Here is a 16,020-nt window from a genome sequence, read left to right on the forward strand (position 1 = left end):
CTGGACCTGGTGTGTCTCTCAGACAATGATTTAAAGGCCGACCATCTAGAGACTGTGTTCCTCTCACCTCTGCCATGTTGATGAGTCCCACGGCCAGGGTCTTATAGCCCAAGATAGTCCGGTTCTTGTAACGTTTTCTCCTTTGCAGCATGATCTGCAGTTTGTTGGCATCTCGCTTCAGGAAGTGAGGGTACTGCCAGGTACAAAACAGAGTCAAGCATGGTTAATGAGCAACTGGGTCCTTGGTGGGATCATCCTGCTAGAGGGCACACAATCTTTCTGGCCTTCCCCATCTCCTGTCTGTTCACGGGGGAGTAAGGGGGTAAAGGAAGTGTCATTGAATTGCTGCTGGGGGTCTGATTCTGCTTGGTACCTGGCTTCCACTCTGCAGTCCAAAAGAACAAAGAACAGAACAAAGAGAAGACTACTTGATGAAAAAAGGGGTCAATTCATTAAGAAGACTTACTCCCACACATTTATATACCTAATAACAGAGCTTCAAAATGCATGACTATGCAAAACCTGTGCTGTCACAGTTTGTACTTACAGTTCCTTCTGCCCCCGGTCATCCTGTGACTGGCTCTTTCCTAAAACCCAGCTCTCAGCTCAAATACTTCCTTCTCCTCCTCAGTGAGGCCTTCCCAAAGGCTTCCCACCACCCAATCCTTCTATATCCATCCCACTAGAGGCCCGGTGCATGAAATTTGTGCACAGGGGTGTGTGTCCCTCAGCCCAGCCTGAACCCTCTCCAATCTGGGACCCCTTGAGGGATGTCTGACTGCCCGTTTAGGCCCGATCCTACTGGGATCGGGCCTAAACGGGCAGTCAGACATCCCTCGCACAATCCAGGACTGCTGGCTCCCACCTGCTTGCCTGCCTGCCTTCCTGATTGCCCCTAACTGTTTCTGCCTGCCAGCCTGATCACCCCCTAACCACTCCCCTGCCAGCCTGATTGCCCCTAACTGCCCTCCCCTGTAGGCCTGGTCACCCCTAACTGCCCTCCCCTGCAGGCATGGTTCCTCCCAACTGCCCTCCCCTGCTGGCCATCTTTGACCCCATGGGGGCAGCCATCTTTGACCCCATGGGGGCAGCCATCTTGTGTGTTGGAGTGATGGTCAATTTGCATATTACCCTTTTATTAGATAGGATTACCCAGTTTCCTCTCCTTCACTGTCCTCTCCACATCAGAAATTATCTTGTTCTCTGATGACTATCTTGCCTGTCTTTTTCACCACTGAGTCTCCATTGTCTACAGCAGTGCCTGGCACAGAGCACATGTTCAGAAAACTGCCTCTTTCCTTGCCATGTGCTCAGGTGTTTTCTCCATGCATTCAATCTGGCCTACTGGGATTGTGATGAAAGACAGACATAAAGAGGAGAAGGGGATGGATGGAGATTACAAGATGAGGGCAAAATGGTTGTGTGCTATGAATCACTAAGAGGTGATGGGGCAGAGCGTGGTAGGACAGGTGAGCTAACAGCCTCATCTAAGGAAAGGAAAGAGAAGAATGAGACACGGTATATTTTTCAGCGGCCCATCCGGGTCTTGGCATCCTTATCATGGCTGGCTAAGTGACTACTCTGGCCCTCCAGGCTAGCCATGGGAGCTCTAGGTGACTTTAATCCATTCCTGCTCTGGCTAATTCACTGGGTGACTTTCATTCATGGGGCTATGTCTGCTCTTGGATAAACGGTTTCCGGATTAGAGGGCTGTCTAGGGACTAGACTGGACATGGCATATTAGTGAGCAGATTCTTACCTGAAGGGAGAAGGTTAATTGGAGCTCTGTTTCCACCAGTCCACTGGCTGGAAGGATGATCTCATTGGAGCGAAGAATCCTCTTTGAACCCTGAAACCAAGAAAAAACTATGTCAAAGCCAATGAGTGGATAGATGCACACACTGTGTACCCCACATTTGTATCAAGATGTAGAACACTTCTATTGCTCTGGAAAAATCCCTCTGAACCTTCCCAATCTTGCACCCCTCCCAGAGGCAGGTACTGCTCTGATTTCCTTCACAAAACTATGTCACCAAAAACCGGACTGAAAGAAATACTATGTTTGCAAACAACTTTAAAAAAGTCTACACTCTTACCAGTCTTTGTTGTATTAGAATCAAGGCACCACCATAGGTACGCTGCATGTTGTTACTGTACTGTATGTTTACAAAGGGTTTTCACATTAAAATGGTTTGTTACTGCATCTGAGTTTTCCCAATACTCTGGAGGAAGAGGCGAGCAGGTACCAGTCCCTCAGGGTGTGGAGTGACCTTCCCACGCTCATCTCAGCCTGCCTCTTCCTCTCTAATTGACACTTCAGCAGCACTGTCCTGTCTGTGTGGTTTTTTCTCTTCTCAGATGCTCTTTCAGGCTTCTGTACACAGCAAATCAACTTGTCTTTCAGGTCTCAGCCCAGCTATAACTTTTTTCCAGGAAACTTTCCTTTTAGCAACCTCCTCGCCCCCCAACTTCAACTGTATTAGACACTGCAGTGTTTTTAGCTCTAAAAAAATAAAGTTAAGCCAAACTATTCCTAAACTATAAAGAGTTACACAGGAGGGTCTGAGGAATGCCAGTAAATTTCTATAAACCATTTTTTTAAAAGTTGAGGTTTGATCTAAACACAGTGAAGTGCCCAGGTCTCCAGTGCACAGACTGATGAGTGGATAGATGCACACACTGTGTACCCCACATCTGTATCAAGATGTAGAACACTTCTATTGCTCTGGAAAAATCCCTCTGAACCTTCCCAATCTTGCACCCCTCCCAGAAGCAGGTACTGCTCTGATTTCCTTCACAATAGATTAGCTTGGTCTGTTCTAAACTTTCACAGAAATGGAACCATCAGTATACACTATTCTGCTAGGGCTTCTTCTGCCCAACACAATGCATTTGAGGTCAATACAGGTTGTTGCGTGTACCATTCATTCCTTTTTATTGCTAAGTAGAATTCTGTCCTAGGGACATGTGTACCACACTTCGTTTACGCGTGTCCTGTTGCCGAACATTCACCATTGGGTTGTTTCTAGTTTGGGGCAATTACGGCTAAAGCTACTGTTCTTGTACCAGTCTGTGGGGACGTGTGTTTTCCTTTTTCTTGGGCAAATGCCCAAGAGAGGAACTGCTGGGTCTTAGGGAGATGCATGTTTAACTTTATGAGAAACCGCCAGACTGAGTTCCACCCCAGCAGCCCCACAGCTTCATTAACACTCGGTAAAGTTGATTCGTGGATTCTAATGGATGCGCTCAGTGGAATATCATTGTGGTTGGAATTTGCATTTCCCTGACGAGTAACAATATTGACACCGTTTTCATTAGTTTATTGGTCATTTGTAAGTTTCCATTTATGAAGTACGTATTTCATCAAATCTCTTTGCCCAGGTTGCTTATCTTATTAAGTCGTAAGCTTTTAAACTTATACATGACATTGTCAGATATATGTATTGTAAATATTTTGCCTATCCATTTTCTTAATAATAATTTGATGAAGTATTTAATTCTGATTTAGTCAACTTTATTTATTTTTTCCTCTTATGCTCAATGCATTCTGGGTCCCAGCTAAGAAATCTTTGCCTACTCCAAGGTTGTGAAGTTATTCTGCTGTATCAGAGCAGATATTCTGCTATATTTTCCTTTAGAAACTTAAAAATTTTATTATTTACTTTTAGGTTTCTTATCCATTTCTACTTTTAAAAAATAAAATGCATTTTACAATGTTTTGTAATTAGAATAGCGTTATACCAATTAAAATAATAAAGGAAACGGCTTTATCTGTTAGACAATGCTTTTTGTAGTAACCTCTATTACAAACAAGAATCCTGACAAAGTTTTCACCTGAGTTTATTTAGGCTTTTAAGAAACCTCTGTAAAATGAATCTCAGAAATGCTAAGATAATCCAGAATGTGGTTTATATATATTTCTGCCAGGGGTAGAAGACATTGGCATGATTTAGAGAGATTTCTAGTTGTTAGAACTGGTGTGTGTGCGCCTGAAGACCCTGCTTCCTGGTACCCTCTCAGATGGTGGCTGCTCTTCTCCCACAATCCACATACCACTGGGCGTGGAGGTGGCGCAGGCATCCTCTTGCTCCTCATCACCAGTTACAGAACATTCTCCCTTCCACCTCCCTAAAAACTCCCCCTTTGAATTGATGTCATAAGACTATATTATCCTCTATTCTTTGCTGTTGCTGTCACCTAGAACTGCCAATCATTCCTGCTTGTGTCTTGATTTTGGCTCCTCATTCACTGTTTCTCTCCCCAACACTATCCCAGTTATAACTCGATGATTTCAATATACATATGGTCTTTCCAACACCCTGACCTCTAAATCCCAAGTTCTTCTCTTCCAATGATCTTGTCCTCACACTTGTCCTAGCCACTCACTCACTCACTCACTCACTCACATGATCATATTATGAGCAATACTTACCAGTAATCTCAGTTTTATGCATCCCACTCACTCTCTATTGGCACTTCCTATCTTTTCAGCTCATTCTCTCTAGTTTGTCAACAATGATAATCCTTCAAACTCACCAAACCTACAATCCATTGATCCTCCCATCCTTTCACTCTCCCTCAAGTCCCTGTTGTTCCTGCTTTCCTCCTTACCCAGCTTAAATGCCATCATCAATCTTTATAAGTATGTCCTTGCCCATGCCCTTAACTCCTTTGCCTGCTATTGTTCTGAGTACTCATTTGGTAAATTACAACCCTGTTTAAATCCAACTGCACCAGCTGAACATGCCTGGAGAGAATCCTATAATCAGGCTAACTGTTCTGACTTTAAATTTATGACCCCAAATCTTCATGCTGCCAGGCAATCACACTGCATTCTCCAAGTCCTCCCATTTTCTAAGCCGATAATCGTGATTCCTACTTTGCTGAGAAAACGGAAAACTAGGAAAAGAGCGCCCACAGCTCCCGCCACACCCACCACTTCCTGACCACCTTTGTACTCACACCCTCCTCCCTCCTGGGACACAGATGAACCCGTGCTCCTGTCCTGTCAATAACCCTCCTTGCGATCTCATCCCTTCTCACCTACTCAGACTGTTCTAGCCATTCTTCCCTCGCCTACATAATCAACTTTCTTCTCTATTCTGAATCATTTCCCTTAATGATAACATGCCATTATTTATTTTTTTTGAGGCCTCTCTTGTCCCCACATGCCCTGCTGACTACCACCCCTATCTCACCTTCCTTTTATAGCAAACTCAAGAGTTGTCTATTTTTGCTCTCTTGAAGTCTCCCATTTCTTCTTAAATGCATCCCAGTCAGCCTTCCTATACCACCATTCCACCAAAACTACTACGGACAAGGTCTCGGCTAACCTCCACTTGGAGGAACTGACCATCTGCTCTCACCTTCCTGAACCTATCTGCAGTTTTGACAGAGCCATCACCCTCTCTGTCAGCAGCACTTCCTTCATTTGGCTTCCAGAACACCACTCGCCTGGATTTCCTCTTTCCCTCTTGCTGCTCTTTCTTGATTTCAGGTCCTTCTTCTCCATGACTTTTTAATATTGGGGTGCCTGGAGCCTCAATCCTTAGACCTGTCCTTTTCTTTATATGCACTCCACTCCCGATGATCTCATCTAACTTAAGGTCTCAAATATGTCGATGACTCTCCAAATGATTTCTCTCCCCCACACCTCTCCCCTGAACTCTAAACTCATACATTCAACTCTCTTTTTGATATCTCCTCCTGGAGGTTTAATAGGCATCTCAAACATAACATGATAACCTGAAATCTGGACTTTCCCTCCAAACCGGTTTCACCCCCAGTCTTCCCCATCTGGCCTAGTGGCATTTTCACCCTACCAGTTGCTTAATCAAAAATTCTGCCACCATCTCTTCTGTTGCCAGAATCACTGCTGTAGCCTATTAACTGGTTCTCCTGGCTCCTCTTTCAGTCTACTCTCCACACAGCAGCCAGAGTGGTCCTATCACTTTCCTGTTCGAGCAAAACCCTCCAGTTCACACAGAATGAAAGCCAGAGACCATGCAATAATCTGCACACACCCTCTTCCCATCCCTGTTCAACCTCATCTCCTACAGCTCTCACTCCTCTCCAGCCTACTGGCCTCCCCCTCCCTCTTGATTCTGCCTGACATGCCAAACACAAGCATCCCAGACACACGCCTGCCTTAGGGCCCTGTCTTGGCGTTTCCCTCTGCTTGGAAAGCTCTTCCTCCAGATATCTGCATGGCTCCCTTCCTCACTTCCTTCAAAGTCTTCTCAATGAGGCCGACCTTGACCAACACGTATAAACTATAATTTGTAACCCCGCACCCTCACCCCGCATGCTCCATCTCCTTCCTCCTATATTATTTACTTATTTCCCCAACAGGACATATCACCTTCCAATAGCAGCAGTCCTCATTATCTGAACTGTCACTATCCAAATATGTGCTATAAATACCTGTAAACATTTCTATCCCAAATGCATTATCTGGATTGCAAACCTGTTAAAGTGAATTGCATATGCAGGTAACAGGACATAGAGTACAGTGCAGTCATAGCTCTGGCACTTTTAAAGCATGATGCATTTCTGCTTTCATCTTTCCCACCTTCTCCAAAGACTAAGACCTTCATGGGTCCCAATATTTGCTTCTTCCAGGTGCCTAGGATACCAACTTGAGTCCAATTTAAAAATTATCTTTAGTATCTTTATGTATCATTTAAAATCTATATAATAGTATACCTTCATTTGCAGTATAGAAGTAAAACAATTTATATCTGATACTATAGGATCATTACTTATAGCACATAAAAATACCCATCAATGAGTATTAATATATTAAAAATTAAGTCACTGGTGTTTTATTTTTATTTAATTTTTAAAAAATTTTATTGATTTTCGAGAGACAGACAAACATTAATTTGTTGTTCCACTTATTTATGCATTCATTGGTTGATTCTTGTATGAGCCCTGACTAGGGATTGAACCCACAATCTTGGCATAAGGGGATGACACTCTAACCAACTGAGTTACCTGGCCAGGGTATCACTGGTGTTTTAAATTCTTCTTTTTTAAATAAAACTATTCTCTGTGGATTGTCACAAAGATATTTAAGAGTGCTGTAGTGATATTTCAGGAAATAGGCTGAGGTTTAAGATGTCTGAAAATGCATTGCTATTTTTCCCATTTAAATAATGTAAGATAGACTTCTACCATCCAAAATGTTTTTAAGAATAGATTAAATTTCAAGGAAAGCCTGGATATAAGTTTTTTATTTATTATGTTTATTGTCTCTTTCCTTCTACTACAATAATTATGAACTCTTCAGTCACAGTATTTTTTTAAACTCTTAAAAATTATTGATGCCCTAGCTGGTTTGGGTCAATGGATAGAATGTCGGCCTGCGGACTGAAGGGTCCCAGGTTTGATTCCAGCCAAGGGCACATGCCTGGGTTTTGGGCTCGATCCCCAGTAGGGGGCATGCAGGAGGCAGATAATCAAAGATTCTCTCTCATCATTGACGTTTCTATCTCTCTCTCCCTCTCCCTTCCTCTCTAAAATCAATAAAATATATTTTTAAAAAATTATTGATGCTGAAACCGGTTTGGCTCAGTGGATAGAGCGTCGGCCTGCGGACTGAAAGGTCCCAGGTTCGATTCCGGTCAAGGGCATGTACCTTGGTTGCGGGCATGTCCCCAGTAGGGGGTGTGCAGGAGGCAGCTGATCGATGTTTCTCTCTCATCGATGTTTCTAACTCTCTATTCCTCTCCCTTCCTCTCTGTAAAAAATCAATAAAATATATTTGTTTAAAAAATAAATAAAAATAAATAAAAAAATTATTGAGGATCCAAAAAACCTTTGTTTATGCAGGTATTTCTATCCATATCCACCACATTAAGAATTAAAACTGAGATATTTAAAAATATATTCAACTCATTTAAAATAACTATAAGACTACCATATGTTTACATAAAATATTTTTATGAAAAATAACTTTTCCAAAACAAAAACAATTTATAAGAAGATGGCATACATTTTAAAATAACAACTATATTGGGATATAATCCAAATACCACCCAATTCACCCATTTAAAGTATACAATTCAATGGCTTTTAGTATATTTAGAGCTGTGCACAACACAATCAATTTTAGAACATTTATCACCCCCAAAAGAAACCCCATATTCCTTAGCTGTTGCTCTACCAACTTAATCATCCCCCTTCCCTACCCCGAGGCAACCAGTCATTTACTTTCTGACACTGGATTTGCCTGTTCTGGACATTTCACATAAATGGAACCATATAATATGTGGTCTTTTGTGACTGGCTTCTTTCATTTAGCAGAATGTTTTCAAGGTTCATCAATACTGCAGCAGATATACTCTATTCTTTTTTTATTACTGAATAACATTCCATTGTATGGATATACCACATCTTATTCATTCATCAGTTAATGAACTTGGGTTGTTTCCACTTTTTAACTCTTATGCTGCCATGGGCATCTGTATGCAGTGTGTGGAGAAGTTTTCATTTTTCTTGGGTAATATTTAGGAGTGGAATTGCTAGGTCATATAGCAACGATGTTTAACCTCTTCAGGAACTGCCAGGCTTTTTTCCAAAGCAAGGAAACTTTGCATCATTTTACATTCCCAACAGTATGTATGAAAGAGATGGCATAGTTTTACATTTCTGCAAATCCCTTTAGCCGGTTCTCGTACCTGTTTCAATATTCAGTCTACTGAAAAAAATTGTCTTGGTTGACTATATGAAAATAATTCAGACTCACTGAGATATTGAGTTAGAAAAAAAGAGGGGCATTTTAACAGCCTTTTGGAACATTCTTCTTTGATACTACACCAAAACTCTACAGGGGGTAGTGTTTTAAAGGTTACTGAGAAGTAGAATTCAAAACCATATCAATAAGGTTTTTTATAACTCTGTTATATATTAAAATCCAATCAATTAATCGAAAGTAGAAAAACTGGGAAATCCAAATACAGTCTGTAATTTTCTTCTTCTTTTTTCTTTTTTTTCAGTCTGTAATTTTTGTTAACAGTGTTGTACCAGTGATAATTTCTTTTTTAAAAAAATTATTTTTAAAAATATATTTTTTTATTGATTTCAGAGAGGAAGGGAGAGGGAGAGAGAGAGAGAAACATCAATGATGAGAGAGAATCATTGATGGGCTGCCTCCTGCATGCCCCCTTTTGGGGGTCAAGCCCGTAACCTCGGCATGTGCCCTTGACCGGAATCGAACCCAGGACCCTTCAGTCAGCAGGCCAACACTCTATCCACTGAGCCAAACCAGCTAGAGCATACCAGTGATAATTTCTTAGTTTTGATAAATGCACTATGGTTAAGAAAGATGCTAACATTGGGAGAAGCGGGTTGAGGGGTGTACAGGAACTCTATGTCCTATTCCAGCATCTCTTCTGTAAATTTAAAATTATTCCAAATAAAAAGTCAAAAATAAAATCCAATCCATTGGCCTATTTTGGTCTTTGAATGAATCTTTCACCCAGCATAACTCTGTGGCCTCATGCATCCATCATTTGGAAAATAATGGTTCACTGAATTATGTCAATCTTTCAAAAGTTACACATTTCATTATACAATATTTTTTTAAATCACAATTGTTACTATCACCACCGATATCTTCAGAAAAGTCTATAAGAATTGGGAAGCTGTTAAGCCTACAGTGACAGAGACAGGTTTTAAAAAATTCTGATTTTCATGTGAAAGTTCAAATTTTATTTATCATTAGTCAAAAATATTCTGTTATTTCCTTTGAAGTGACAGTTCAAGAAAATATCTTCTGAATACCCAAGTCTGAATAACCAGTTTGTCTGTAAGCCCTTCTCTCAAAGTAAAAATGGTTCCATGAAAAAGCAGTGACTTTAACTCGTTGCACAACCCCTTTCCCCAAGATGATAGCATTCTTCACTACGAAGCAGAAGTGCTTCATGCATATTACCCATTTTATCACACAGAACAGTAGAAAGGCATGGCGCGCAGGGTTGAGATATAGTAAATTAGCCATTTTTACTATTTCTTCAAGGACGTTCTTAAGCAAAACTGGCCCTTTTTCGTTTCCTTTGAGTCTGCGGGTAAACAATGCAATAACTGCTGGTACAAGCTGGGGCAACTGCCTTGCTGTGCACTGAGAACCTGCTGCTTTATCCACCACTGCCCACTTCAATGCAATGTCACCACAAGTGGAAAGGACAAATAATGCCAAGGTATTATCACTTCAACCTTGTGTGTCTCCTGAAAGGGGGGTTAGGGATCCCAGAGTCTGCAGACCTCATTTTGAGAACTGCTACTCAACCAGAATGCAAAGGTCCTTCAGGCAGGGATTTTGGTCTGTTTTGTTCACTGCTGTGTCTAGCCCCTGTGCCTCGAACAATGCTTGGCATATAATAGATGCTTAATAAATATGTATTAAATGAATAGCTGGATAAATGAATGTGATAACATCTGTAATTACTTTCAACTGCTTAGAAATAAAGCAATAAAATTCAGAATATTTGCAGTTTTTTGGTACAATTTAAAATTTTATAGAATGTTAAATATTTAACCAGGAAATAAATTATTTCTTTTGGCAAAGGCATTTACCTGCAGGATGGTAAGAGCAGCAGGGAACTTTCGAAACCATACCAACAGTGTCTGCACCAGAAAGCACCACCTTTTAGCAAAGGAAACAAGCCCTGCCCACTCCCCCCAAAGTGGGACACTGCCTGTGACCTAGAAACGGTGCAAAACCAGGAAAGGAGGGGAAGATAGTGAAAGTTCCCGCTTGCACGTACTTGCCCCACACTTTCTTTTCCAGCCCCTAGTGTCTGCGTATGTTTCACAGAATTGGGGAGAATCATGCACAAAAATGAACAGGGAGTAAGAGTATAAAGTGGGACACAAAGGAATTCATAACAAGTAATTTAAACGTTTTAAGTTTTGAGATCTAAATTAAGAAAATCTTATCTCAGAAACAGAGCAAAGGACCTCAGTGTATGGTTCTCATACTGTGAGTGCTATAGATGTGGATGTTAATGAAACCAATGATAGCACAAAAATTGCTGCATGATAGTTGATCTGGCTAATAAAATATTCCGGTTAGTAGGGAGTTACCATAGAGTTCACTATTTTTTAATGACTAAGAATTAAATAAATATACCACTCTTAAGCTGAAGAACTCAAGAACTATTGAATGATTTCAGAGGCATTTGAGAATCTCAGTAAACTCTAGGGAGCCGTCATTAGAGAAGACTTATCAGTTAAGAAGGTCTGGTAATGGTGTTTAGTGACCACATAAATTACCAGCTCTTCAGTTTCTAGTCCCACTCTGCCATTCAGTAATTAGCTGGCAACAGATAAATTCCTTAACTCTTTTGTAGTTCACTTTTCCCCTTCCTCCCAGAAATTCAGGAATGCTTAGAATATGAAAGTATGTGAAATATTTTGGGTTCCTTGAAGATATTGAGTCAAGAATAGGGAGTTAAATGTGGAGATTGCCCAGAATATAAAATACCCCAGTAAAATTTTAATCTCTAATTCTGAAATAATAATCTATAAATTTCTTCTATCCTATAGAAAACCTCCAAAGAAAACCCCAACCCTTGTATCTGCTCGGCCTATAAACACTGAGATAAAGGCTGAAACTGATACAGGCCACCCTAGCACATTCTGCCTGGCTTACCAAGTACGCACTTTAGCATCTGCAGCTCTTGGCCTTCACACTAACTTTGTTAGGTAGGCAGGGCAGGAAGAGCCGTTTTTATTCTCCAGATGAAGAAACTAAGGTTTAGAAAAATTTAGGGCTTTAACTAAGAGTCAGCACTAGGACTCGGGGAGGTCTCACGAGCTCCATTGTCTTTTCACTGTTGCACTTACTTTTCTGAGTGAAGGGGGAGAGGTGGTTCCCATCAGCATTTCTAAAGCCCTAAGAGTGGGCAAAAGTTACCCAGCTTCTTCGAACCTGAACAAACAATCCTGCTCAACTCACCTGTAGCTTCACAGCAATGACCACTGAGTTAAGATCTTTGTCCATTTCCTTTAGCATGACCAGCTTCTTCAGGGTCAAGCTGAATAGCCTAGACAAATTTAGAGAAAGAAGATCCAGTCAGACGTAAGGAACTCATGAGAAAAGTTATTGACATTCTGTTGGAGTAACACTGCTTTATCTAAAGTCAAAATGTCAGAATGCCATTCTCAGTCCAAACTGTGTCTTCCTTTAGTAAATGAGCACCCACCCCTTTTATTTAACTGTTGTACTTGAGAAATGTCAAACAGGTACATTATCCCATCAACCTCTGGGGTGCCCATACACATCAAGCCAAAACCAATATGTATGGTATTGAAAGAACAGAAAATAAGATCAATGGAACAGACCAGAGCACCTAGAAACAATCCCACAATTATACAGAAACTTGATATAAGAAAGGGCAGTAATAAAATAACTGGGAAAAGAATAAACTCTGAAATAAGAAGATTTGGACCCTATCTCACACTAGATATAAAAAATAATCTCTAGGTGGATATTAAATACTTAATTGTAAAAGGCAAGATTTTAGGAGAAATATGGGAAATATATTTCTGACTCTGAGGTAAGAATGGATTTCTTAAATAAGGCACTGAAAACACTGGGAAATTCAATCTTATTAAAACTAGTGGCCCGGTGCACATTGAAAGGAAATTAATTAGAAGAAATATTTTAATATCGCTATTCCCCCTTTCCCTATAATAGAAGTGTCAACCAAATTCATGATTGACAATGACAGATCGAAACACACGTGTGTGATTGGCACCAGTGAGAGCTTTATATGTATCGCGCATGCACAAGTCAACTTAGCCTTTTATATAGATACAGAATAAACTTGCTTAATTAGACCTGCTTTCTGATGTAGCTAAACTTTCTCCAGCCCAGTGAAGCACCCCAACTTCTCTTTCAGGTAATTGTCAGCAACACAGCAGTAAATATCAACACAAAGCAGATTATTATTGTAGATCACACAGGGAGAACAAAGGGTCAAATATTTAACTGCAGCAGTGTTTGACTATATTCTGCACAGTGAGAAAACCTGAAGTCATTTTCAAGGTCCCCCATTTCTTACTTCTTTTCAGTCGGGTCAAGTTTCTAAATTTTCTAAATCTCTGTTTTCTGGCTAGTGAAAAGAAAATAGGATTCCACTGAGTCTCCTGTCTACCTACTCCAGGACTTCTGTGAGGATCAAATGAGATGAGGCACGGGAAAATGCTTTACAGACATTTGGTTAAAGTGTGAAATGTTTGCACCTGGCTATAAAACAAGTTGGGTTCCTGAACTGAAGAAACTGCAAGGAGGCTAGTCATGGCTAGGGAGAGGAAGCTGGGCATTGCTACGTGATGTCATTACCCGGCACCCACAGTGACCATTTCTGGGCTGGGCTGTGGGCTGATTTTGTGCCTTGAGGTCTTGGCAGCGTCACTGCGATTGCTCCGGGGTGGTGGCGGCTTGTGTCCTACTTGGGGGAAGCTGAGTGTTGTTTTGTGGGCGCCAGGTCCACGGTGCCATTTCTCTGTGTGCATCACGGCAGCTCCTATGTTGAGCATCTGCCCCCTGGTGGTCACTGTGCGCCATAGCAACCGGTTGGACACAGCATATTAGCCTTTTATATAGTACTAGTATATAGATTGGGAATTTCTGTTCATCAGGAGACACCACAGGATTAAAACACAAATCATGAACTTGGAAAAGATATTTGAAACTCATAATACTGATAAAGGATCTAGTATATAAAGAACTCCTATAATTCAATAAGAAAAAGACTGGCAAATCAATAGAAAAGTGGGTAAAAAGATATGAACAGATGTTTCATGTTTCCAGAAACATCTAGCCACTAATGGCTAATAAATATACAAAAATACGCTCAACCTCATTAGGAATCAGGGAAATGCAAATTGAAATCAAAATATCATTTTACACCCACAAAATTGGCAAAACTAAGTGTGGGTGAAGATGTGGCGTAATGGGAACTCATATGCTGCTAGTGGGAGTATCAGCTGGACCTTAGGCACTTAGGAAACTGTCAGGCATCACCTTGTGAGGCGACCATGTGTGAAATCCAGGATTCAGCAATTTCACTTTTGGGGAAACGCTCGCCCTGTGAACCAGGAGACATATACGAAAGTGTCCATAGTCTTCATGAGCTATATGACTGTGGGTAAGCTACTCCATCTTCCCATGCCACTATTTCCTCGTCTGTAAAATGAGGATTGTCATATCAACCCAGAGGGTTGTTGTGAGGATTCATGTGTATAAAAGCACTGAGAATAGTGCCTGTCCCGCAATAAGCTCTCAGTAAACTAGATATTACTTGTGTTACGCTTGTCAGAGCCCAAATGTGCACTGTTGGAAGAGTGGGCGATAAACTGGTATATTCATACACTCAAGTGCTATCATCCAGCAGTGAAAATGACTTCAACATGCATGAATCTTAAAACACAATACATAGTGAAAACAATGTTGCAGAAGACTACATAGAGTATGATAATGTATCAAATTCAAAACCAAGCAAAAATAAACTACAAATTGTCTTGGGAAGTACATATAGGGAAACCTGTAAAGAGCATGAGGATGAAACCTGAGATGAGGTTGGGATGCGTGAAGGAAACAAAGAAGGCGAGTGAGTCTGCGGCCCCGTGAATGGGGAGAGCAGTAAGATGTGAGGTTAGAAAGGCAAATGAAGGCTGGTTTCCATGGGAAGCCAAGGAAGAATTATAAACAAGGGAATGATATAAAATGATTTGTGCAAGCTCACTCTACTGCTGTGTGAATCATGGACCACGGAAAGGAGAGGGTGGAACCCGGAAGACCTGTCGGAGGCTGTTGCAGGGGTCAGGTCAGAAGAAAGGAGGCTTGATCTGGGGCAGTGGCAGAGGAGATGAACAGAAAGGTGGATTCAGGAACATTCTGGTAGAACTGATAGAACTTGCTGATAAACTGAATGCAGGGTATGGGGGAAAAGAAAGCTCCAAGAGGATTCTGGGTTTCTGGCTTGAGCAACTGAGTGGATGGATGGTGGTATTTATTGTTTACTGAAAAGAAGGAAACGGGGAAGTTTTTTGGTGATTAGGGCAGAAAGTCAGGTCATTATTAAGTTTGATACAGCTTAAATATCCAACTGGAAAAATTAAAGTAGGCAGCTAGCTATGAGTCCTGAGATTCAGGGAAAGATTAGGCCAGAGGCACTGATGTAGGAGTCACAGCACAAAGATGTTTAAAGCAATGGAGATGGCTGAGGTCTTCCAGAGGAAAGTTCCAATTTAAAAAAAAGGCGAAGACCGGAACCCTGGGCATGCCAATGCTTACAAGTCTGGCAGCAGAGAAAGGTCCAGCAAGGGAGACTGAAAAGCTTCCAGTGAAGCAGGGAAAGAATGTGCCCCCAAGAACCTAGAGAAGAAAATGCTAAGAAGATGTGTCAAATGCTTCTGAGAAGTAGCCAAGGTCAGAAAACTGATCATTGATTTGGCAAAACGGACAATACTGGTGACCACAATATGAGATGTTTCAGTGGTGCAGTAATAAACAAAAGCTTGGAGTATCCCTTCTCCTCGGAAATGCAAGCAGTTGCAGATGAAGGTGAGGACAGAGAACAAGATTTCAAGCGGGCCAAAAAAGAGCAATGCGGTACAGAGGGGGAACTTTGTGGCCATGCTGACCAGCATGAGTCTAACGACTCATGTTTTCTAGCATTCGGCTGCTTATTAAGATGTCAGGACCAAATGGTCTTAGCAAAGACCACTGTGGTTCTCAGCATTCCCCGGGGAAGAGAGAAATTTTTATTTGAAAATGTAGGGAAGAGAGGTGACTGGGGACCTGGATGGGATAAGTCAACAAAATATGTCTATATTTTAATTTAAGTGCCTCTGGTGTCACCCTAAAACTATATACAAGGAAAATGAGACATAGTACCCAGAGAGTTTCAATTATGCCCTACCATATCATTATCCCTGGGGCATTGTACTGTTTTTCTTAATCCTTACCCGAGGGTATGTTTTTATTGATTTTAGAGAGAGGAAGAG

The 16,020-nt window shown here is 41.2% G+C and overlaps 1 protein-coding gene across 1 annotated transcript in view; it reads right to left on the reverse strand.

Annotated features, from left to right (window-relative positions):
• The window catches only part of PACS1 (phosphofurin acidic cluster sorting protein 1), a 103,523-nt gene that overhangs the window by 26,853 nt on the left and 60,650 nt on the right, over positions 1-16,020 (reverse strand). The window contains exons 2-4 of the mRNA XM_080642562.1: positions 11,963-12,050; positions 1,760-1,849; positions 68-193 (exon numbers count right to left, since the gene is read on the reverse strand). Coding sequence (XP_080498688.1) covers positions 68-193; positions 1,760-1,849; positions 11,963-12,050 — 304 coding nt within the window. The remainder of the gene's footprint in view (positions 1-67; positions 194-1,759; positions 1,850-11,962; positions 12,051-16,020) is intronic.

Source organism: Plecotus auritus (assembly GCF_963455305.1).
Source record: "Plecotus auritus genome assembly, chromosome: 9".
NCBI lineage: Eukaryota > Metazoa > Chordata > Mammalia > Chiroptera > Vespertilionidae > Plecotus > Plecotus auritus.